The 21,486-nt window shown below is 42.2% G+C and overlaps 4 protein-coding genes across 5 annotated transcripts; 1 reads left to right on the forward strand and 3 right to left on the reverse strand.

Annotated features, from left to right (window-relative positions):
* Positions 1-16: 16 nt before the first annotated feature.
* LOC117260576 (protein FAM53C-like) lies at positions 17-3,192 on the reverse strand. Its single transcript, XM_033632562.2, has 4 exons — positions 2,961-3,192; positions 2,796-2,856; positions 1,882-2,714; positions 17-429 (listed from the first exon to the last, which is right to left on the reverse strand). The coding sequence occupies exons 1-4, from the start codon at positions 3,042-3,044 to the stop codon at positions 157-159; spliced, it is 1,251 nt and encodes a 416-aa protein (XP_033488453.2). The 5' UTR covers positions 3,045-3,192; the 3' UTR covers positions 17-156.
* A 2,598-nt stretch (positions 3,193-5,790) lies between these two features.
* phykpl (5-phosphohydroxy-L-lysine phospho-lyase) lies at positions 5,791-10,980 on the forward strand. The gene is made up of 13 exons (XM_033633212.2): positions 5,791-6,006; positions 6,117-6,235; positions 6,352-6,511; positions 6,592-6,666; positions 6,752-6,839; positions 6,929-7,045; positions 7,168-7,250; positions 7,343-7,568; positions 8,930-9,084; positions 9,907-9,996; positions 10,116-10,249; positions 10,358-10,402; positions 10,775-10,980. The coding sequence occupies exons 1-12, from the start codon at positions 5,948-5,950 to the stop codon at positions 10,399-10,401; spliced, it is 1,350 nt and encodes a 449-aa protein (XP_033489103.1). The 5' UTR covers positions 5,791-5,947; the 3' UTR covers position 10,402; positions 10,775-10,980.
* Positions 10,981-11,337: 357 nt separating this feature from the next.
* LOC117261024 (heterogeneous nuclear ribonucleoprotein A/B) lies at positions 11,338-15,308 on the reverse strand. 2 transcript variants are annotated; one of them, XM_033633213.2, is made up of 9 exons: positions 15,171-15,308; positions 14,425-14,678; positions 13,839-14,007; positions 13,383-13,541; positions 13,165-13,296; positions 12,982-13,072; positions 12,688-12,843; positions 12,496-12,581; positions 11,338-12,067 (listed from the first exon to the last, which is right to left on the reverse strand). In XM_033633213.2, exons 2-8 carry the CDS (start codon positions 14,661-14,663, stop codon positions 12,511-12,513), a joined length of 1,017 nt encoding a protein of 338 aa, XP_033489104.2. In that variant the 5' UTR covers positions 14,664-14,678; positions 15,171-15,308; the 3' UTR covers positions 11,338-12,067; positions 12,496-12,510. The 2 variants fall into 2 exon arrangements, with proteins under 2 accessions (XP_033489104.2, XP_033489105.2); XM_033633214.2 differs by having other exon boundaries at positions 15,119-15,238.
* Positions 15,309-17,185: 1,877 nt separating this feature from the next.
* On the reverse strand, positions 17,186-20,967 carry nme5 (NME/NM23 family member 5). The gene is made up of 5 exons (XM_033633736.2): positions 20,213-20,967; positions 18,193-18,398; positions 17,671-17,771; positions 17,472-17,590; positions 17,186-17,365 (listed from the first exon to the last, which is right to left on the reverse strand). Exons 1-5 carry the CDS (start codon positions 20,336-20,338, stop codon positions 17,291-17,293), a joined length of 627 nt encoding a protein of 208 aa, XP_033489627.1. The 5' UTR covers positions 20,339-20,967; the 3' UTR covers positions 17,186-17,290.
* Positions 20,968-21,486: the final 519 nt, after the last annotated feature.

Raw genomic sequence — 21,486 nt, forward strand, 5'->3', positions numbered from 1 at the left:
GCTTATAATTGCTTGGTTCTTGATTATGACCTCTGGACATGTGCCTTAGGAGGGCAGCAGGTTCCCAAGGACTCTGCCAGACGAGCGTACAAAGCCTACAGGTGTGCTTAACACAGTAATGAATGCAGTAATCACACTCTGAGCGCCAAGGAGTGGTCAGTTCTCTTCTATAAGGGTCAAGTCCAGTTCTGTACAGTCTCTTTCAAAAACAATCTTTTGCCCTCCATCGATTGCAGTCCTTTTTCTTTTATCCTCTTCCTCCTCCTCCTCCTCCTCCTCCTCCTCCTCCTCTTCACTTTCACTCAGTGGCCCGATGCTGACTCGTCCCAGGAACTCGGCAGGGGAGAAGGCTGAGCGCTGCTCTGCCTGGGATGACGCTGGAACGATGCAGCCACCTGTAGCACACACTAGGCTCTCGTGATTACCAATCTACACAGGAGAGAGGAGCGTGGTGATTATCATGTTATCATGACACAATTCTAGCATTTAACCTGTGGCAAAAACACTTCACTAAAATGGGGCCCGGTCTAATTCTCAAAGCTGAATTATCACCTGCATAAATCTCCAAGATCCACACCCAAAGGTAATAAAATGTAGGTGGAGCAGTGATGATGTCACTGGTAGTGCCAGGAAGTCTGCATTGATGGCAGTGCCCGTTTCTTTGGTTAAATACGGATTAACTGATAGCAGAGTTTATGGGCTCGGCTGGCATGTGTGACCTGACCGGCACAAGCAAGGGCCTAAACAAGCAGCATTAACGCTGGAAACTACAAACTCTCAAATAATGTAATTTACATCAATGGCAGTTAATCTCAAAAAATATGAAGCAGACTAACTCTCTGACATACATAGATTAAAATGTGTAGGCAAATACCAGGAGTGCCGGTGAGCCAACATACTGTAACTTTCTGGCAACCTAACTTTAAAAGGGGAACTTCACTCATTTTCAGATTCATACATGTTGTTCCTATGGTCTGAGACAGTCCAAAAAACATAAGTAAATATGAACAACTCTCCCAAATCTAAAAACTTGAGTGCTAAAACTCAAATTTGCGATATCATCAAGTATAAAGTCTGGAGCTGCTCCATAGACAATCAACTGGGAAAGATGTTACAGGTGACACTGCGAGCACCCAAGGGAATGTTATGAGTACATGGGTACACTTGGTGTTTCATAATTAAGAACAGTACAATAGAATGAAGCTCATCTGGGCATAAAAATATATATATGTTCTGTGGGTCCACAAAATCAGGCTCAAGTATAAAGACTTACTTCTCTGGTTTCTGGCTTCGAGGGAGAGTAGTTCATGCTCATAAATATTGACTAAACTTTCCTAGGCCATGAAAACAACAAATTGGAATTCTTAATTCAGGTGGTGTTCCCCTTAAGTGTGTACTGGGTGGTTCATCTTGGTCATGGAAGAAAACCAGCTAAGAACTGCTCTTTAAAAAAGGTCCCCAAATTGTCAGACAGTCTGCATTTAAGGATTTTGCCTTGAAAACCTTGAAAACTTCTCATATCAGGCAAATTTATTAGTAGGCAGTTGCAACCAGAAACAACCTGTGAAAGGAGTTTAATTATGAATGGGTCAAACTCTGGCTGGAACTGTGCTCAGTAGTGTGCATCATAGCAGAGTGGAGATAGGAAAATTGCAGCTTGAGACAGTTTTGTTGCCAACTGGGTAAAACTGCCTGCACCAACCCCAGCCCAAAACCCCTATTGCCTCTCAATATCCAGAGAAGATAAAACATGGGCACAATTAACCCAGGTCTGAAGATTACTCACTGATACCATTAAATATGTGGATATCAGTATATGCACATATGAGGAGATTGACAGAAACTACCTACCTTAACAGTCCATTGGACTTTCTTGCTCACCTGTGTCATCTTACTGAAGTCAAGGCCCGGCCTGGGGCAGGGCAGAACATCCGGGTCATGGCGCCTCTTCAAGCGAGGCTTGCGCATGTCGCAGGGCTGTGAGTGGCATCGTGGCAGCGCTGGGTGCAGGTCGCGTCTAGAAGAGGATGGTGTGCTGCAGGCTGAAGTGGGAGACGGAGACAGGGCTGGGTGTTCCATGCCAGAACAGCCATATGTCAGAGCAGAAGAAGGGGAGGGCTGGGGGGGCAGGAGCACCACAGAGGCATCCTGAATGTGCACAGGGGAGAGGGAGAAGCGGCGCTGCAGCACTGAATGAGAAACCAGGGGGGCCGGTGAGGAGGAGCAGGAGGAAGGAGTAGCGAAGGAGGCAGAACAGGCTCCTTTCAGTTTGTCACAGGGATCCCATGAGAAGCTCCATGGTAGTGGGGAGTCAGAGGACAGTGCTAAGCTAAAGAAGGTAGGGCTAGAAGATGAATTTAGGGAGGAGGAGGTAAAAGAAGAACTGGGCCCACAAAGTGGCAGAGAGCTGGCTCCAGAGCTTGAACTAGATGCTCCTCCACTTTGGCAGCCACGTTTGACTGGGGTCCAAACCTTGGATGCACTGGGATGCCAGGTGGAGCGACACTGAGACAGGTCCTCTGGAACAGAGAGGGACCGGCAGTGGCGTTTCGGCGGTGGGGGTGGAGGTGAGCTTTGGAAAGCCTTGTTTGTAAAAGAAACCTCTGGTCTCTGGAGAGGTTCTCCAGAGTGGGAAGGAGGCCACAGGAAGTCCAATCCACAGGAATCATCCAGAAGGTTGGCTTTGGATGACGGGTGTGTAGCTGAGCTGGTCTCTGAAAATGTCAAAAGATAGAAATGAGACAGATTTCCCCTCTTAACAGCTGCAAATACTGCATTTAATTCAATGAACTTACCTTGTGTTGATCTACAAGCACTCCATGAGACAGTGGGACTGGAGCCCACTGCAGGTAAAGACTGAAACAGAAATAGAATAAATCAAGAACCCATAAAACCAAGTGCATCATGTGAAACAAAGAACATTTTTTAGAGGACAAGATTAGGTTTTGTATCCAACTCACCGCATTTATATTGAATGAGAAAGCCTTGTAGTAAGGCTCTTCCAAACTTTGCTTACGGAGCTGCTCTGTGATAAGCGTCACCATATTTGTAGCTACAGTCCGGGGACAGACATGGAGATGATGAGGAGATTTACTGAGGGCAGTGGAAATTGTATTAGTCAGAATCCTGGCGTGGTTTGTGGTGTCCCCTCCACACCTCAACCAGCCAGACTGACCAGCTTTCTCACTGTGCCACCGTCATTTTTATGCCACCTAGAGGGACAGATGAGAAGGGATCCTTGTAAAACAATGTCAGTGATTAACTGAAAATGGTCACACACATCGCAGAGAAAGCCCTTCATTGAACAGCAGCTTGTACATTGCTAGACGGCTGCATCAGGCCTTGGTTAGCGGTGTAACATCTGCTAATGCAGACTTTACCTCCAAAATGCTATAATGCAGAAAAGCCCACAGAAGGAAGAACAGAATGCCTAAATGTGTATTCTAAGTACTAACCACATATTACTATTCAAGAAAGACCCAGGCTGGGATCTACTTGCTGCCACAATCACATGTGAAAGGCAGAAGTTCATGTTCACAAAGGCAGAGAGAGAGCACACATGGATGTGAAGAGACCCAGAACAAAGAAACAATTCACATTCCATCATGCACAGTGAACAAAGCCATGTCTTATTGGGACTACCAACATGGACTGGTGCAGTTTCAAAGAAGATGCAGAATATGTCCAAAGCAACGTTTGGGGCAATATGGCAGTCAAAGTCAGTGAGGTCCAACAAAAACAAATGACAGGAGCTGCAAGTCGTGAAGTGAATGGAGGGGGGGAGGGAGAGACGAAAAGGGGAAAGGATGGGGGAAGTGTATGGGGAAAAAAATGAATGGGGATACGGGTTTGGAAGCATGCCATAGTATCTTTGCAAGGGGGACAAAAGAACAGTGACCAGGTCCCAAGAGTTTATATTACCAAGGCAAAACCAAAATGGTGTGATGTACCCAGAGGGCAGGGGGGCCGCAAGACAGTCTGTGTGTCAATTTCATTAACACGCATTCCTCCTATATTTCCTTTGCATGCAAATAGCAAGGAGTTAGCCATTAAGATCTAAGGGTTGCTCTCAAACATCTTTGAAGATTAACCTGCAATGGCTGATCCCAGCAAACCCTTGTACAGCACAGAATGTACACCTCAAACTGAAACTAAAACAGAAAGACAATGCACAATATCTAACCACTGCATTAAAATGTAACATGGACATTTGTGCACCCAAAATCCAGAGCACATTTACTACTGACATCTAAAGTAGACATGACACATCATAATGAGACAATGTCACAACTGTGTCAACTTCAAATTATCTGACTTAGTCTGAATTAAAAGATTTGAGGATGTGTAGAGTATGACTCATTGAAGAGACTTGTTTCAACGTTTGCTTTTGGCAGTCAGATGTGGCCTCCAGGGCCTTCCTCCTTGTGGCAAATATGGTGCTACATTGCTAGCCTAGTCCCACATGCCAGAAGACATGCTACCTCGCCCCGGCACTGGGGCACAGGCTGAACCTCATCCTGTAGCTGCAGCCACAGTAAAAAAGCTCTGCACCCACAGACTCCATTTGCTCAGAGTGGTGCTGTCAGCCACCAGCTGATTTAAAACTTTACAGTCACTTTACAATCTCGGCTACAAACTTCAATGTTAACATCACTGCGAATGAATGATATCATACTTTTACAACGACAAACGAGACAACACTACAATCACAAAACAGTAATAGGATTATTAGTAAGGCTAACAAGTGGATTTGGCCTATGGACTCTTTGGACTCTAATGTGCAAACCAACACATAAGTTAAAGGTAGTGTTGCGCAGCTTGCCATTATCTACAAAACACAACGTTTGTTTTAGCCAATTAAAAGCCTATAACGTTATCTCCAACATTAGCTGCAGGACAACTATTTGTCATTGAGAATGTAGGACTTAATAACATTAGGCAACATTGACTGGCTAAATCGCATACTCACTTTTGCTGGTGAGCAAAGTATAAAGTAAGCTAGCTCAGCAACACGATGCAGCCCGTGGAACACTAACTAAGTTATTAGCCGGGTGCTATTAGCTAACGTTAGCTGATAACAAGCGTCCTCACTGACGTTACTAGCGTTAGTTTGCTTACATTCGGTTTGTCTGCTACCGGTTTATGGCTTGTCATTGTACCCGACTGTAGCCACGATTCACTGGACTGGAATATGAGTCGAGGCGTTCATGAATTTAACGGCTGGGCCGATAATGTGTTACTACATTAGTTGTAGCGTTAGCTTGGTTACGCAGTCTGATTGCAAGCTAGCATGCTACAGCTGTCCTGATGTATTACCTGCGTTCCGTGGTTCCTTAGCAACCGAAGCTGCACACAGTGCACCGGATAGAGCGCAGTTAAGCGGAGTACTTATAGCCTTTGGACCGTACCATTACAGAGGTGTTTTTGAATACACTGCCATGAAAAAACCGCAATGTGAGGAAAGCCAAATATGCTGATATTGCACATGTTTCTCCAACAATAATTTAATTGATGTGTTTCCAACTGTAACTACACTTTAAGCAACATGTCTTGCCCTTATTTTAATGTCTCTGTGTCGTTACCCGCCCCACAGTTGGGTCCTTCTAAATAAAGCGACAGCGTAAAATAATAACTGACCAAACAGTGTTTTAGACATATAAACGTAGTTTATCTGATTCATGTAGAATTATATAACACGTATCTAACTGAGATGGCCTACATATATTTGCGATGGAAGAAGAATCTATTGCAAACTGCTCAAACTATGTGAACTACAGTTTACCATGTACGCATGCGTGGTGGATGTCAAGCCCACAGACCAGACATAGCGAAACAATTTCAGAAGTAGATGCAGAAGAAGTCTTGATTAGTGTCATCGCGTCGCCCTTTGTTCATATCCTCGGTAGTCTTTGACACACGTCACATCTACGGGGATCCCAAGGACAACATGGCACGTGAAAATTTCAGGAAAGAAGAAACTCTAGCAATGAGGAAGAGACTGATCGGGTATGTAGGAATGAAACTGGTATTGTTTGATTGTTTTGATGCAAGCTGGTGCATGTATCGTGTATTTGTGCAAGACAGTTACTGACACGTAGTAATTGATTGGATCACAGGCAGTCCATCAGACTCTTCTATTCAGGCGACCCTGTGAAAATAGTGAGAGCAAGAGGGCAATATCTATTCGATGAGAATGGCCAGCGCTATCTGGACTGCATCAGCAACGTCCACCATGGTGAAACATTTATTATCCAGTGCAAAGTCTATAGTTATTGCCTTTATAAACACAGTACATTACACTCCTGCCTACTAGTGGTAGAAACTTCATGTGTTGCATTATTCCTTTTGCAGTGGGCCACTGTCACCCCAGCATTACAAAGGCTGCAGCAGCACAAATGGACCTCCTCAACACAAATACAAGATTCCTGCACGACAATATAGTCATGTATGCAGACCGCCTGGCCGCCACCCTGCCTGAGAAACTGTGTGTCTTCTACTTTGTTAACTCAGGGTAAGTAACACACCCAAAGCCCAACAAACTGGTATTCCTCAAGTACCATTGTGGTGATTTAACATCTGTTCTTCTTGCAGTTCAGAGGCCAATGATCTTGCCCTTCGCTTGGCCCAGCAGTACACCCAGCATGAGGACGTCATTGTGCTTGACCAGTAAGTATTGAGCTCTAGTGCAACACTTTCGCCCTCTGACAATACACCTGCTTGTCAATTACAATGAGCTCTCCTTTTACACCAGTGCATACCATGGGCATCTAATGTCCCTCATCGACATTAGTCCTTACAAGTTCCGGAAACTGGCAGGACAGAAAGAATGGGTTCATGTGGTGTGTAAATCCATACGACCATCATTTCACAAACCGCTGACCAACAGTGGACTCCTGCCTGTCTGAAAGAATATGTTTCATCCTCCTAGGCACCCTTACCAGACACCTACAGGGGCTTATACAGAGAGGATCACCCCAACCCCGGCCAAGCTTACGCTGACACAGTAAAAGACCTGATAGAGGAGGTGCACAGGAAGGGTCGTAAGGTACACTTTTACTCAGCTGTACACACCCTTACACTTACATCACTCATTGTTATACAGAGAATTAATAACACTGTAATGAACAGGACCATTTATAATACTCACTAACTTCCATTTCCCCACAGATCTCTGCCTTCTTTGCTGAATCCTTGCCAAGTGTTGGAGGACAAATCATCATGCCCCAAGGATACTCAGCTAAAGTTGCAGAGTGAGTGATGACTCATTTTCCTAGGTTCTGTCTTTGCTCGACCACATGTAGAACAGTAGAGTCATGGTGCATCTCTGTCAAACTCTCCACAGATACGTGCGCTCAGCAGGTGGGGTGTTTGTGGCAGACGAGGTGCAGACAGGCTTCGGACGTGTGGGAAGTCACTTCTGGGCTTTCCAGCTGCAGGGGGAGGGGTTCTGTCCCGACATTGTGACCATGGGTAAACCAATGGGCAACGGGCATCCTGTGGCATGTGTGGCAACCACTGTGGAGATAGCAGGAGCTTTCACGGCCAACGGAGTGGAGTACTTCAACACGGTGATTATACAGCAACCTCAACACAGTATGAATGAATGGTTCAAGTTGGTATCTATAGTGTTTTCCAGCTGTAGAGACAGTCAGGCTCATGACATTCTTAGTTTAGCCCTCATCTTACCAACATATTGAGCATACTGGGGCTACCAACTGGAGTCTCCATGAATGAACTATTCTACCTAGCAACCATCCTAGCAAAATGTTAACTTATTTCCTCTCATAACATTATTTGTTGAGTAGGTAAGGTAATTTAAAACACAGATTATTATTTAAATAGTTTGTTTGCATGTTGTGTGAAATGCAAATATATACTTTTCTTTAATACAAACTCCAACTTTTATCCTAAGTACAGTCCACATTAGTACTGAGGAGCTTATTTCTTCTATCATTTATGGCTGATGCTCATTTAGTTTTCAGTCATTTCAAGTTGTATGTACAGTATATATTGGAACCAACCAAATTGAATGAAACCCACAGCCATTCAAAGTTTAAAACCTTTTAATTTTAATTGCCCTTCAGTACAAAAGACCTCAAATTTCCATTTTTTCAAACACCACATGCTACTAGCAGTTACAGCACACGATTTGGCTCATGCTATGCTCACTGCATACTGGCACATCACATGCAGAGGAAACGTGTTACCTTCCTGTCTGCGTTTCGGGGTCAAATGGTAACGCCTTTTTCAAGTAGAGGTTCCAGCTGAGCATTTGACATCCACTGCGGCTGGTGGACTTTTTTGTGATTTGATCGTTTTTATCATGAAATAATATTGAACATTATCTTACCTTAGTGAAGAGCAGTGTTTATGGCTGTTGACAGAGCACGAGGAAATCTGTGTCTGTCTCCTTTAAAACGACTGATTGAACTGACTGATGAGTCCCCCACCCCTTACAAGCACTAATTAAAACAGAAACCGAAAATGATGATATGAAGTCATTTGGAACAAACTGACAAAGTCATGACAGTTAGAGTAATATAACACAGCTCCGGTGGGATAAAACAAAAATACCTCAGGGGTCTGCAGTTACCCCAGATTGCAGGGTCAGAGATTGCGTGATATCATAGTTATCTATTATTATTTTTAGTAACCTTCGACATCAAGAGAGTGTCTTCTAAGGTACAATGTCAGAACCAATGTTTAATTTAGGTGGTTATGTCTATCACTGACTACTGCTTGACAAATGTTAAAGACTTGTAACTTACTACGCTGCAGCATAAAAAATACATTAATAATGGGAATTCTTCTCAAGTCTGTTACCCCAAAATTTCACAAGAGATTTCTGTGGACACCTGTTTGCACTGCCTCTTAAAATGCATGCCTATATCAAGATGAAAATATTTGTTTTGCCTCTAACATCATGCAGTTTGGAGGGAATCCGGTGTCCTGTGCAATCGGCCTGGCGGTCCTTGATGTGATCGAGAAAGAGGACCTTAGAGGAAACGCCACTCGGGTGGGAGGACATCTTAAAGATCTGCTCATGAAGCTGCAAACTCGACATCAAATAATCGGCGACGTCAGGTGAGAATGCAGTGACTAGCACACTCCCCAAATGCATTAAGGTCGGCGCCGTTCTGTACTCGAGAGTCCATGTGATAAAATCAGATTTAAGTGATAAGTACGGTCTGGCACACATTAACTTGTCACATACCATTTCACTGCTACTAATTACTGATTAAATTACTAACACTAATTAAATCCACACAGCTGTATTCTTATCTTTTACCTGATATCAGACAGAACTCTTTACACCCTGTGTCCATCTTCTGTCAGCTCAGAGGAGTAGGCAGGATGGTACTGATCGATCTCTGACATGAAAAAGGTTTTGATGGAACAACTTCTAACTATTGGAATTGGCTGCTAGAAATAAAATGTTTTATTTGATTTGTTTTTATTTGATGCAAAACCTATTATTAGAAGTGTGTACCAGGCCTTCTTTCACAGCAGACATTTTGAATTCACACAATAGGAAATGCACCAGTATTAATAACATTAGCAATGGCCCTGTTCTATTTAAGTGCTCCCTCCTCCTACTGAGACATGTAAAATATCTACTGTGATAAGGACCTACTTATGGCACTTATATTTCCTTACCCAAGGGTCAAAACTTGAGCTAGTAATTTCATTAGAATATCAGGCACAACTTAAGGGAATAAAATGACAATAACAACAGGGACTTTGAAGACATACCAATTGGAAGCATCCAGTTACCTTTTCAATCTGGGCCGTTTCATTACTCAAATCCAGTTTTCCTTCGTCAAAATAACAACTAAAAGTTGAGGTGAGTTGTAAAGTGTCGCCCCCTGTCTTAGATTGTTTTCTGTTGTGTTCCCTATTTGACAGAGGTGTAGGTCTGTTTGTGGGTCTCGAGCTGGTTACAGACAGGAAGAAGAAGACTCCCGCCACAGAAACAGCAGCAGTGGTGGTGAAAAGGTACCAGACTAGAGCGCAATACAGTAGTCACAGTTACAGTCGAAACACAGATTACCTTTAACTTGATTTTCTCGTATGCACTGTTTCTGTGATTTCACTCCATGTCCCTTTTACGTTAGGTTGAAAGAGGAGGATAAAATCTGTGTCAGTACAGACGGCCCCTGGGACAACGTCGTCAAGTTTAAACCTCCCATGTGCTTTAGTATGGAGGACGCCGAGCTGGTGGCACAGTGTATCGACCGCATACTCACAGGTTAGTTTGACAGACACCGCTACCTGACACTCAAGACATAATATAAAACACTGTGAAAGAGTGAATATCACACATTCATAATTTTAACCAGTTTCCTTTTTCTCACAGACATGGGAGCCAGTGCACTTAAACTGGAAAAGGACGACATCTAAGGTTTGTTAAACCTGTAGAAAAACCTTTAATTGCATCATTGTCAGACGGTCACATTCATAAAGTTCAGAGGTAGAGATGTGAATGTCTTATACTCGAGGTTCCAGTAGATCGAACAAGTTCAGTCATTTCACTTAACAGAACATGTTGCTGTCTTCCACTCGTCACTGACCACTGTGGGGACTCACTTTGTTTTAGAAATGGATTAGTCTGATGATAAATTGTCTATTAGTACAAAGTTTAATCTAGGAAATATCAAAATGGTGGAAGTGGATTTTTTATGTCAGTCAGAAAAGGAGGATGACTGCTCCTTTCATTTGTCTACAGCCATGCAACTTTAAAGTGTATCAATTTAAGTTTTTTTCTTCCCCTCAGGTGTTCAGTGCCATTTTTAAGGCATCTCCTATGCAGACACCTAACTGGTGAAACCCAGCCAACTGGAGGTTTACACATTTTATCGTTACCATCTGCAAGTCAACCCATTACACAAGATGCTAATTTGACATTCATGATCTACAAAGACTTGTTTTTTTTCCTCCAATCAAGACACTAATAAACACCAAGCATTTTTTTTAAAGAAATCTTGACTCTTTCTTTTACCCAAAGTAGCAATATTTAAAATATTTTATCCCACGTTAAAACACTGAGCAGCAACATGTTCCTAATACACAGTATGGTATGATAAGCACTTACCAGAACACTAGCTTTAACTCCTGGTCACATTCATAAAAAATGCTCAAGTATCGCAGTTTCACATCTAGTGGGGTGGGTATTAACACTCAGCAAGTTATCCTGCAGGTACTGAAGCCCTCTCCCACACCTTCCCAAAGAGGCATCCGTAGAGGTGTTAACATTACTCAAGACAAAACAAGCAAGCCATTTAACAGTACAAAACATTTAACATTATCTTTACAAATAATAACAAAAGGATCCGTGTGTAATATAAACCAAAAGTTTATTTCTACCAATTTGCCCAAGACACTAGAGGAATGAGTTTCCAGTGAGAGAGGGAGTACCCTCTTACATTAACAGGCTTGCGTTCAGTTGAATAACACTAGTAAAGCCACTTAAAATTGCAGACATGATGGGGGAAGAATCTCCTTAAAAGCCAAAAGAAAAAAAAAGAAAAGAAAATAAAGATGCTGGTTGTCTTCGTCTACTAGGCCATCTGCAAACATTAACTTGACACGCTTACAATGAACCCTTTGATTAGTTTAAATCCCTTATTTTTTTTTGCCTCACCCCACATCTGAAGCCATGCAACTCGCATCCAACATTCAGCACAGGAGAAAATAACTAAAGATCTAGAAACACCAAAAAGGAAAGGAAAAAAAAAAAGCAAAATTGTTTTATTTGTGAGCTTTAAAAGCTCTTGCTCCTGCTCATCTGTAAATCCAGTAGACATGTAAAAATACAACCATACAATACATTAGATTCAAAAAGGTACCAAAAAGTACAGTAAAAATAACACTTCCATCACTGGAAATGTAAATGGACACAAAACAATATAAAATAAAAAGTGGAAAAGTGACATTTGCTTCCCCAGTTCCTCACTTGATCTGTACAAATGGAGCATGAGTCCAAATTTCTGCCAACTCCAAAGGAAAAGCCAGAGCCCATGTTCGTTGTGGTCAGACCATGGATCTCTTTTTCTTATTTACTTTAGACCTTAAGAGAAAAACACGGTGCTTAACGTTACTGAGAATAAACCAAATATGGCATGCAGTTACACAAAGACAGACAGGTGCATGAATGAGTTTGACAGGTCAGTGAATGGACAGACACACTTTGGGAGGGGGGCACGACCGCTAACTAGTACACCTAGCACCCTGGTGAAAGGTGAAACGGTCCTTATTCCTGTTCTCAACCACCACCAACTCAACCCTTATTGATCAAGTAGTAGAGATGCATCTTAAGATGGCTGACAGGTGGAATGAATCCATCTTTAATGATCACAGACCCCACAACACAGCCTACCCTAACCCCACCACAATGCTTGAATGGATTTAGAGTAGATGGAGATCTTTGGGGTCAAAAAGGCACCAATGGTTACAGCTATGTTCTCATACTACCACGGATGATGCAAAAATGCATACCTGCACTACGTGTGATCAGTATGGCTTGTAGCTATTCTGGTGGCCTCCACGTCTTGGAGTTTTCCCATAGCTTGTATTGCCCTGGTCTGGAGGACAAGAGAAAAAGGGACTGAGTTCTTCTGTACAACAAGGAGGACCAAGAAAATAAAGTTTCTCTCATTCTTTCTTTCCCTGGGGGCACTTATCGCTTACTGTAATCGTAGCCACCCCCATAGCCGTAATAACCAGCAGAGTAGTCATAGTTGCCGTAGCCGCCATATCCGTAGCCTTGCTGTCCGTAGCCATAGTTCTGGTTGTATCCCTGGTTCCAGTAGTTGTTGTAACCTTGATTCCAGTTCTGGCCCTGGCCTAGAATGAACAGGTGAGGCCTTTGTCACAACTCTCCAGCACAGGACCCAGGCAGTTACTCGGCATAAATTCAAAGTCTACCACTGAGTGTCGTTTAAAATAAAGATTTTGCTGGTACACATGCAGAAGAGCGCTTACCTCCACGGCCCCTTCCGCGTCCTCCGTATCCACGGGCGCCATACTGCTGCTGCTGGTAGACCTCTTTGGGCTGGGCTATTTTAATTTCACACTGGAACACCACACAAGAGCACAAAAAGTATTAATAAAACTGAGACCACCTCTTCCAATTTCACGTTTGCAAAATGTGTGGTATACAATTACCTTGCTTCCACCGACGTTGTGGTATTTCTTCTCCATGACCTTCTTTACGGGAGCCTCTTCTTTATACGTGATAAATACGAATCCCCTCCTCTTTTCTGTCTTTGGATCTTGTGGGAGCTCAATGGTCTCAACCTGAGCAGAGAAACAAACTTTGAAGCAGTCTTATCTTTAGCACTCACTCCCTTAATGACATGACTAAAATCTGCGGAATAACGCACCTCTCCAAAGGTCCCAAAGTACTCCTGGATGACTTCCTTCGAGGTGTCGGGGTTAAGACCTCCCACAAAGATTTTCTTGACTGGGTCCTTCTTCATGGCCATGGCCTTCTTGGGGTCGATCACTCGGCCATCTAATCTGTGCTCCTTCTGTTCAAGAACCTAGGAAACAAAGCAACACAAAAAGGGGGGAAACACATTAGAATTATTTAGACTAGGGCCGAGCAAGATGTCAATATATTGATATTGTGAGATGACTACATATTGCTCTAGAGTTTGGATCGTAATGTTGTTTAGTATGGTTTATTCCTGGCTACATTAGAGTAACATGATGTCATGACAATTCTACAATTTGTCTTTACATTCTTGGTCATTTCATCCAAATTACTGATGCATATTTATCAAAAATCTCATGGTCTATATCGCCCAGCCCTGACTTATAACGGCCAACACACTCACCTTTTCTACGCTGGCTGCATCTTTGAAGAGAATGAACCCAAAGCCCCTTGACCGGCCCGTCTGCTGGTCCATCTTGATGGTGCAGTCTGTCACCTCTCCAAATTTAGTGAAGTAATCTTTAAGATCCTTCTTGCTCGTCTCCCAGCTGAGGCCACCAACAAACATTTTCCTGAGCACAGAGAGACAGAAGGGGACATGTTTAGAATTACAGGCTGCAGGGCTACTCCAACTTTATATATATGGCTGTGGCGGTGGGGGTGGGCAGGAGGGGGGTGCAAATGTACACACTGTTCCAGAACATCTGTTGACACCATGACACAGGGGAGGCGGCTACAGTTGCTGGAGCTGAATGTTATTTTATAGCATTAATTCAATAGTCGAAAATCGCTACGATGCGACCTCGTCAGACATGGCATATCAATAGTTTCTTGTGTTAGATCTGATCCATGCTCAAGCGCCCATCCCCCCTCCGCTCTGCATATGGCGCCAACAAAGGCCGGCTGAACAAAGAAACATGGCAAACCACGAGTGCTTATTGTAAATGTCGTTTCCACCAAATAGTCACATCATAGCATTTTAAACTCACCCGGCATCCTCCTCGCCTTTGCTGGCGTCGATCTGTCCGCCCTCTGTGCCTCCGTTTTGCGAATTCCCGTCGGCGTCGGGCCCTGCGCCCTCTCCTTCCCCCTCTCCCTCTCCCTCTCCGCAGTCATTCACAGCGCTCTCGTCGTTCCCCTCCTCGGTGTGGTCGGCTCCGTTAAAATCATCGTCGACTTCGTGGCCGTTTTCCGATGTTTCCATGTACTGCTGCTCTGTCTCAGACATTTTGCACTATTATACCTAAACCCAAAGAATAAAAAAAGGCATTTCACTAAACCACGGTGGTTATACAATCCATCATGCCGTACATGCCTCGCCATTTACATGGTGCCAAATGCATGCATTTCCCACCATTTTGGCCGGCACGGTCGCTTTCCATACATTCACAGGGAGCCGCATTTGTTGCAGAGAGCCAGCAAATGGCAACACGTATTTACACAACGCAGTGACCACTCGGCATGCAAAGTGCACTTCTGGTGGAGCAAAGATTAGAAACAGTCCAACCAGCTGCATCACACTGATAAACCAAGCCTGGACTGTACAACTCAAATTCGCAGTTACGTAATGTAAAGGCCGTGCTGGCCGTACTGTAGGCCTACGGTTTTTAATTGTCCCGGACATCTCAATTGCGTCTACCTGGGAAAAAAACAACGAAATACTGGAGCAATTAAAGTACTTACGTGACAATATAAAGACAAAACCAAGGCTTAAGAAGTAGGAAAACCTGCTTACTGGTCACACAACCGGAGAGCTCTCTTCAAGATGGATTCTCCCACACGACGACAACTCGTGGTTGGTTTTCTAGAACCGGCAGAAAAAAAACGCCATTTCTGCGGAGGCACCATCTCATTGGATGAGCGTAGCTGCCACTCAGGGAACGGACCAATCACACGCGCGTCTCTTTCTTTTCACAGAAGATGTTCACGCCCCTAACACACAGGAAGGAACTCGGAGTACTCTTCTGCGTCTAATGAAAAAGAGTTCGCTGCTCGGCGATTTAAAAAAATACGATGAGTTGTTGCTGTTGCTGTAAGAAATGGACTAGTTCACACTGTTAGTCACTCTGAGGCTGACAAAAAATGTGTTCAAATGTGACAGTAGTCCGGTTCAGGGTAGTTCAAATTCACGGACGGTATGTGAAAAATGTCTAAAATGTGGATCTTGGTGTCTCAGTGTGAATTAATGATGGATAAAGGCACAGACAGCTGCCATCAAGCTTTAAACATGTGCACATGGACACATATAAACGTGACTTTCTTTGACTACTGTAGAGGTTGTGAGGAAACACTGAATATGGGTTGGATAAAACATTAAATAATTACGTCAAATACATTATAAAAAAAAATAGTTCACTATATTGTTAAGTTTAAATACAGTCCTTTCCTTTATAAAACATTATTTATGTTAGAAGGCATTATTGCTGCAAGGCAGGAGAAACTGAATGACTATGAGTGACTTCCTTTCACTACCATATGTCTGTCAGTGGTTTATGATGTATGATAGTGTAGTTGTGTAATTTGTATTTGTAATGTTTACTTTTTATTTAAGATGAGTTTCTGTGTTAGTTAAAGGAATACTCTACCCACAAGATGACCGTTTGTAAATCAATCATGCCTTGTTACCTTGAATTTGTGAAGAAAACTTTTTGTCCCGCATGCCTCCACAGAAAACAGCAAACATATTGATGTATTTATTGACTGGGACTGTGAAATCTAAGTTTAATTTATCCAGCTGTGTGCTCAGTACTTCCCAAACACACACACATTCACACAAAAAAACTTCAGTACTGGTGTCTGGCTTTGAAGCGAGCATAGATGAGTTTTACTTTCACTTCAGTTTTAAATGGCTTCAGCAAAAATGCAAGTAGGCTACTGAGCATTCAGCTGGATACGTGAGACAATTGGACTACTCTGCAGGAGTTGTGTGTGAGTTTGTAAATGGATGTTTTGATATAGTTCTGCTGTTGTTAAACCGGGTCTCTAATCAATCCATATATCAATATGTTAGCCATTTTCCAAGAAGGCATGCCGTTTTCCTCACAAATTCAAGGTAACACAGCAGGACTCACTGATAAATAAATGGTGATTCTGTGGGTGAAGTATTCCTTTAATGAGAGATTGTAAGTCGATCTAGTGGATGGTGGAGACAGTTTGATAACTGGTGTGTTTTGTTCCGTTTAATAAAGGATAATTCACTTGATTTATCATCCACCCATCTACTACTATCACAGCTTATCCTGTGTGGGTTTTCTATCCGAAAACAAGCAGCCCTCTCTTTACACTTAGGAAGTTAGGAACCACATTCACACAAAGCTATTAAACTGCAGACTGTATAGTCAAATGGCATTTAGAGACGGATTTAAACATCAAAAACACACATAAACTACTATTGCTTTCCTGCATAATCTGTTAGCATATGCAAACTGCCTGAGAAAACTACCGTAATGCTCATTTCACCATCTCTAGTCGTCTGCGTTGTTCACTCCCTGTCTGACAGCCATCTGTCCGTGTAGGCCCTTAAGTCGTGGAGTACTTTGACAGGAATGCATTTTGTGTTTGGAAGCAGTTCCAGAGGAGCAACGAGAAGAAGCTGATCAAAGCAGGTCGAACAGATCATGTTACTGTGCAAGTGTTTGGTCCAATTTAGTAAATGTTATCATCTAAACTCAGGTCATACAATTTATATTAACACAGAACAAATGGTTTATAAAGAGGCCAACTTCAGCACAAACCAAACAAAACAAAAAATAAGTGCTAAAAAGGACATTTTATTACATCATAGTACTGTACAGATGCATTTGTTTAAACATGAACATTGTCAGATTATGTTTTTCTCCCCCTATTTCCCTGTTATCATTCTGCGTCTTCGACATCGCATATCTGAGGCTTATTTGGATCGTTATTGATCAGCCAGTCAGCCAGCCAAATCTATTGAAGACAAATGTACATGATAAGGAGTAAGATGTTTCAGGGACCAACGCTCAACACCAGCAAACAACTCGGTAACAGCAAATACTGAGTGCATAATACTTACACAGGGGTTGTGAGGCTTGTGCTTGCAGAGCGCGGTGAGTCCACGTAGCAGAGTTGGGTTGACATACCTGCTCAGGTATTCTTGGGTGGCTTCTCTTGAGGGAAAGGGCTCGATTACAGCTGCAGAGGAAAAGCATGCTAGTGTTTAATACTACATTTCTATGCAAGCAACAGTCTGTGTGGCTGTGTGTATTACTCACAGTTTGGGAACATGAATTTGATCTCCCTTTCAGCTGCATGGAATGACTCGCTGCCATGGAGTGCGTTTTTAAGGTCGGAAACGCCATATTTTGCTCTAAGGCTGGGGAAAAACACATTGCATTCATATAAATATCTCAGCTTGCGTTGCCATGAGCGCAAACTTTTACCCCTGTATGTTGGGTACAAACACTGAATCATGATACCAAGTCATACACATACAGAACATATTTTGTTGTCAGGGAAATAGTAGTTATTCAAATGTTTCTTAATATACTGAAGGTCTGTTTTATTTGTGCTAGCTTTTGTTTCTAAGCAAACACTTGATGCATTAGCAGGAACATAGAGCATTAGAGCAATAGGCACAGATCACAGCCCTGGTTTGTGTGTGTAACCTTCAGTTTCCATCAGCCCTTCAAGGCAGTGATTCATTCAAAACGCCCACTATTACATTACATTACACAAAAAGGAACACACAACAAAACAAAACACTGAATCAACACCTTATAAGTTAACAGACTGACCACCCCGGATGAGTTTCTCTGGCCTTGGTGCTGTTGGCAGGCCCCATGAGGGACTTCCAGTGGGCGATGGCGTTGTCACGGGCCAGAGTCATAGCGACGATGGGGCCAGAGCTCATGAAAGCAGTCAGGCTGGGGAAGAAGAGCTTTCCATACTGGTCTGCATAGAAGTCACTGCATTGCTCTGGACTGAGCTGCAGCTTCCGCTTCTGTCACAGAAATTACATATTGCACGCATCAGTGAAATGTGAACTAATAGTACTGGGTTTTTGAGCTCAGTAGTTATGTGAATACCTTATAGTCCAGTCAATGTAACTCAAAGATGGGCTCAACTGAGGAGAAATTGCAATAGTAATGTTTTATACCTTAATACCTTCATGGATGTAGTGGAACATTCTTTTTTAACGTTTCAACATTTTAGAGTTACATGGTTTGGGTGAAATGATGTTAATATTGGAGGGTCTATGTACACCAATCAACATATTTGGTGTCTTTTCTTAAGTTTTTGGTGTCAATCTTCTCAATGAAACACTTTTTAAGAGGATAGTCTGATGTATTGTACTTGTATTTGGGATACTACTACCCAACAACCATGTGTTTTTTTGCCAAATTGTCCACTTACAGTTTGTACCACACTGCTCCCATGGGTGCATCTAAAGTGGGTATTAATTATTCTGTATATATTTAGTATCTACATGTCATCATTCATTGTAAGTTTGAGAGTTATGTAGCTATTATGTGAGTTATGTGAGCTGACTGGTTCTATTAGCATCTTTACTCTTATTGTCAGCATCCTATTTTTTCATTCACTTAAAACAATTTAATTAAATTTAAATAAACTGCAAAAGCAACATGGAACGCCGTGCCTCGTGATGATGTACCAGAAATTAGACGGGACGGGATAGGAAACACATACAGTGCAATAGTGGAAACCTCTATTTGTTATGGTGAAAAACATTATGGGAAATCGGTGGTGATCATGTTTTATGGGTCTAGTCTATGTGCCATGTCAGAATTTCACTAACTGGTACCAAACAAAGCTAGCAAATTCTAGTGAAATATTATGAATCTCCTGATGATATTTCAACACAATAACCCTTCCCAAGTAGCAGCCAAGTCACAGAGATACACCAACAGTTAAACCAAAGAATGAATAAACCAGTTGGTCTCATTTAAGGTCTCAGTCTGAGTGCTGATACGCATCATGGTTTTCATGTACTGAAAATTAAATTGCATGATAAAGTGCTTTATAACCTGACTTTACTGACTTTGTCTGGATTCAAAAAAGATCATTTAGCATCAAGGGTCCCCCCCAGTTGCACATATACATTGAGAGCAGGTCATATCTGATGGTTATATGTGAAAGAACATCCTAAAAAACTAATGTGTCAACATATATTATGTGAAAATACCATGTTCAAAAGCAGACATGTGCACTTCTTTGTGTGATGCTGTGACACAATGGTCCACATATCGAGCCCTGACTTTCCTCTAAGTATATAATGGTATGCTTTTTATATGTTATTTGGATGTCCCAAGAGGTCACACAAAAAAAAAATGTTTACTCTTGCAAGTTTCCCTCGGTCAAACCACAGATCTTTTTTTTTTATTAAAATAACACTTTTAATAAAGATCCATTAGATGTTTAAGAAGTGGCAATGATATATGCTGAGCTGGGCATTCTTAGCGCTCTCTGGTGGACAAACTACAAAATGGTGTCTGTTTGTTGCCTTAATAAATATCTCTTGCATGTCTGTACTGCCCTTCATTGTCACAAATAAAACATATCTACAAAGAACAATATATCTAAGATAAATCAGTCTTGCTGATGGCTCAGTCAGGCCACTTGTTTCTGCATGGACATCTTAGAAACAAACTTGCGCCTCAGAAATAATCAGCTGGGTCGACCCCTTCCTGACACCATGCCGTTACAACACACCCTGAAGATAACACCCCCTCCACAAACGTCCATGTTACTACGCTTAACGTTACTGCTGTGTTCTCAGTTTAGATGTTAACCAACCTGCAGGATCATGAAGCCGGATTTCAGGATAATGTCCTCTATCTCCTCAGCTGTGTGGATGGCATCTGGTTTAATAAGGGCCAGAGTTTTTTCCACATATATGCGATGATATGAAGTTTGGTCCATCTTCTTCCGCGTGCTAGACAAGCACCAGGAGCCTTTAGCTAATGAAGTTACGATACTTTCCGTCAGTCCTGTCGACTAAAGTCTAACTTTATGCCGTAATTGGCTTTACATTAGTAAGAGTGGGGTTATAATTAACATTAAATATAGCTGGTGAGTTTATTAAGTATTTTTAAAATGCCCAAAAGCGGTTAATTGCCCGTTTAAACCACTTGCCTTCGGTCTGGACTTCTGTTTAGGTTGCTAGGATACCATTACAACTCTACGGCAAGCCGAGCAGGTCAAGTGGCACAAGATACAACAGGCCTTTCACACTGCATTCTCTTGACTCTGGACGAACATAAGGACACTTTTCACACCACACACGCCCTTTTAACTTTAGCCCAGGACTCTACAATTCGCACCACACTTCTGTTGGCCCTGGGTTTAATGTCAGGTCAAACTCATTGAGAAATTCTGTCGTTTACCTGGCCCTGTTTTACACTTGAAACTTTCAGCACTGGGTTCGGTTCAGTTCATTTGCCGGAGACTACCCTGCAAACTTGGGACTACCCTGCTCCAGACCAGGACCAGCAAGACTAGGCTACTGTCAGGATTGTGCTCATGTGGACACCCCAGGCCAACAGCTCCATCTAGGGGTATTGTGAAAAGCTCTTTAAAGACACCGAGTCTGCTTTAGCCTTGTCTAAAATGAATGACATTAATTCAGTCAAATTATCCTCACTCCATATTTTAGTATATATATTTTAGTATATATATATATTTTAGTATATATATATATATATATATATATATATATATATATATATATATATATATATATATATATATATATATATATATATATATATATATATATCTCAAGACCTTGCAAGCAAAAATAGGGCATATTCTCCACACTACAAGCCCGTGTTAACAAAAATCAAGTAACCACAAATGATTGTAAACTCTGATTCTCACTTAACTTTTTATGGTTTTTCCTTAAACTTTAATCATGTTTCAAACTAACCATTACACGTTTTCTTGTGTCAAATTTTTGCATTATTTGGAATCTACCGCTGTCCCTACTGCTACTATACAACTTGCATGAAACTAAGAATTTAAATAGGATAAAGTTCTACTGGTAATAAACATTTTATATCAGACAGTGT

This window comes from Epinephelus lanceolatus, chromosome 7 (genome assembly GCF_041903045.1).
Source record: "Epinephelus lanceolatus isolate andai-2023 chromosome 7, ASM4190304v1, whole genome shotgun sequence".
NCBI classification, from domain to species: Eukaryota; Metazoa; Chordata; class Actinopteri; order Perciformes; family Serranidae; genus Epinephelus; species Epinephelus lanceolatus.

Bases quoted from the DNA above. Each gene is read 5' to 3' on its own strand.
- LOC117261024 (XM_033633213.2), bottom strand. From the start codon at position 14,663: ATGTCTGAGACAGAGCAGCAGTACATGGAAACATCGGAAAACGGCCAC. The intron at 14,008-14,424 runs GTGAGTTTAAAA...CTCTGTGCTCAG, and splicing joins AAAGGCGAGGAGGATGCCGG to GAAAATGTTTGTTGGTGGCC. The intron at 12,582-12,687 runs GTAAGCGATAAG...CTTGTCCTCCAG, and splicing joins TGGGGGTGGCTACGATTACA to ACCAGGGCAATACAAGCTAT.
- phykpl (XM_033633212.2), top strand. From the start codon at position 5,948: ATGGCACGTGAAAATTTCAGGAAAGAAGAAACTCTAGCAATGAGGAAG. The intron at 6,512-6,591 runs GTAAGTAACACA...TTCTTCTTGCAG, and splicing joins TTCTACTTTGTTAACTCAGG to TTCAGAGGCCAATGATCTTG. The intron at 7,046-7,167 runs GTACACTTTTAC...ATTTCCCCACAG, and splicing joins TGCACAGGAAGGGTCGTAAG to ATCTCTGCCTTCTTTGCTGA.
- LOC117260576 (XM_033632562.2), bottom strand. From the start codon at position 3,044: ATGGTGACGCTTATCACAGAGCAGCTCCGTAAGCAAAGTTTGGAAGAG. The intron at 2,857-2,960 runs GTGAGTTGGATA...TTTCTGTTTCAG, and splicing joins TCTCATTCAATATAAATGCG to TCTTTACCTGCAGTGGGCTC. The intron at 430-1,881 runs GTGAGCAAGAAA...TCTCCTGTGTAG, and splicing joins ACTTCAGTAAGATGACACAG to ATTGGTAATCACGAGAGCCT.
- nme5 (XM_033633736.2), bottom strand. From the start codon at position 20,338: ATGGACCAAACTTCATATCATCGCATATATGTGGAAAAAACTCTGGCC. The intron at 18,399-20,212 runs GTTGGTTAACAT...TTTCTGTGACAG, and splicing joins CCGGCTTCATGATCCTGCAG to AAGCGGAAGCTGCAGCTCAG. The intron at 17,366-17,471 runs GTAAGTATTATG...TGTCTTCAATAG, and splicing joins ACAAGCCTCACAACCCCTGT to ATTTGGCTGGCTGACTGGCT.